The sequence below is a fragment of the Stegastes partitus genome, unplaced genomic scaffold, assembly GCF_000690725.1.
Source record: "Stegastes partitus isolate 25-593 unplaced genomic scaffold, Stegastes_partitus-1.0.2 Scaffold676, whole genome shotgun sequence".
In the NCBI taxonomy this organism is placed as follows: domain Eukaryota; kingdom Metazoa; phylum Chordata; class Actinopteri; family Pomacentridae; genus Stegastes; species Stegastes partitus.
The window spans coordinates 41,517-43,017 of NW_007578407.1; the positions used below are offsets into that span (position 1 = coordinate 41,517).

Below are 1,501 nucleotides of genomic sequence, written 5' to 3' on the forward strand. Positions count from 1 at the left end.
TGCGTGTGTCACCATTTGGACAAAGCCTCCAAACGCAGTTTGTCAGGTTGAAAAATATGTCTCCAACGCACTGGTCACATGACTGAGCTTGAGAACAATCTGTAGGAGGGACGAAACTGGCAGTTAATCGGTTATTGTCAATCAAACCCAATTGATTGGCCGATGCGCAATCATCCTCCCCCACACAAACCCTGTAACAGCTGCATTAATGCATTAAAGACATCCTGCCAGTTTGGAAGGTGGCGAGAAAAAAAAAGGGCAAAAGTTTGTCATGACAAAGACAAAATGATGTCAGATTAACATTTTAACTGCATGTTAGCTGGAGAACAAACTACCTTCAAAGTGAATGAGAAATGAAATGAAAAATACTTTATTTATCCCAGAAGGGAAATTCAATAAAGAATTAGAAGAAAAAAAAAGAAGAGAAAGAAAACAGAACCAGATTCTGGAGGAAACGAGGTGTCAAGGAAACGCCAGATGCCAAGTATAAGGAGACACACCAGCAGGTTTCTGACAACATCTAGATACGCTTAGATGTCACACATTGGGAAAATAACCCATACCTGACTGGGAATACACAGAGGAAACCACCGCTAGAAGCATCCAAGTGGAACAAAGGACCTTCATGGCCAGCTGCTGCATCCTAACAGCCACAGAGCAGCAACGCCTGCAACTGGCAACCAGAAACTTTAACGCTTGGAGTTGAATTAGTATCCAAAAAAAAAAGGTTTTAAATTGAAATGTCTTCAGCAAGTCCTTAAAAGGGTTCCCAGCTAGGACACAGAGAGAACGAGAGACGGACAGGAGATCTGTGTAACATGAGCAAGACCAAACTTGGTTGCCTGGCGACCAATTGGTCCGCCTCAACCCTCCTGAAATACACACCGGTTAGAACGGACTGACACCTGCTCACCTCAGCAGGCAGCACGTGAACACACACACACCTGTATACACTCATATGTACCTACAAAACCCATACACAGTCATAGGATTGTTTCTTTATTTCCACTAGTAAACTGGTCTTACACGCTGAATTTATTTTTTTCTATTTTATTCTACATTTTATCTTTTACATGCTTTTATTTTCTCATCTCTGGTCTTTTATTGCTGTTTATTCAATCAGTTTTAATCATTTTATTCATCTGTGTACTTTATCCAACTTGCATGTACTATTTTTGATTAATTGAATATACTATTTTAATCTTGATTATATGTTTTATTCTGTTTTGTTTATTATATTTGCCTGTTAAGCACTTTGAAATGATAAGGTACTATATAAAAAAGATTTGCTTGCTTGAACAAATGAGAAGAAGCTACACCTGCTCCCTAATTAAATGTCATTTTGTCAGTAATTGTAATCGATTAAATTATCATTTCATAATTTTTATCCCACATTACTCTGCCCTGTGTGAGAACTTGGTGTATATTTTAGAGCTGCAGTTGCCCACGCTGTTGAAGTTCCTACAACCCATCCTCTTGGGACCTTGAACTATCCATCCAT

The 1,501-nt window shown here is 39.0% G+C and overlaps 1 protein-coding gene across 1 annotated transcript in view; it reads right to left on the reverse strand.

The window, feature by feature from the left end:
- cd164l2 (CD164 sialomucin-like 2) overlaps positions 1–646 on the reverse strand; it is a 3,500-nt gene extending 2,854 nt beyond the window's left edge. The window contains exons 1-2 of the mRNA XM_008290469.1: positions 564–646; positions 13–99 (exon numbers count right to left, since the gene is read on the reverse strand). Of these exons, the coding sequence (XP_008288691.1) occupies positions 13–99; positions 564–642 (166 nt within the window). The 5' untranslated portion in view covers positions 643–646. The remainder of the gene's footprint in view (positions 1–12; positions 100–563) is intronic.
- Between the last annotated feature and the right edge of the window lie 855 nt (positions 647–1,501).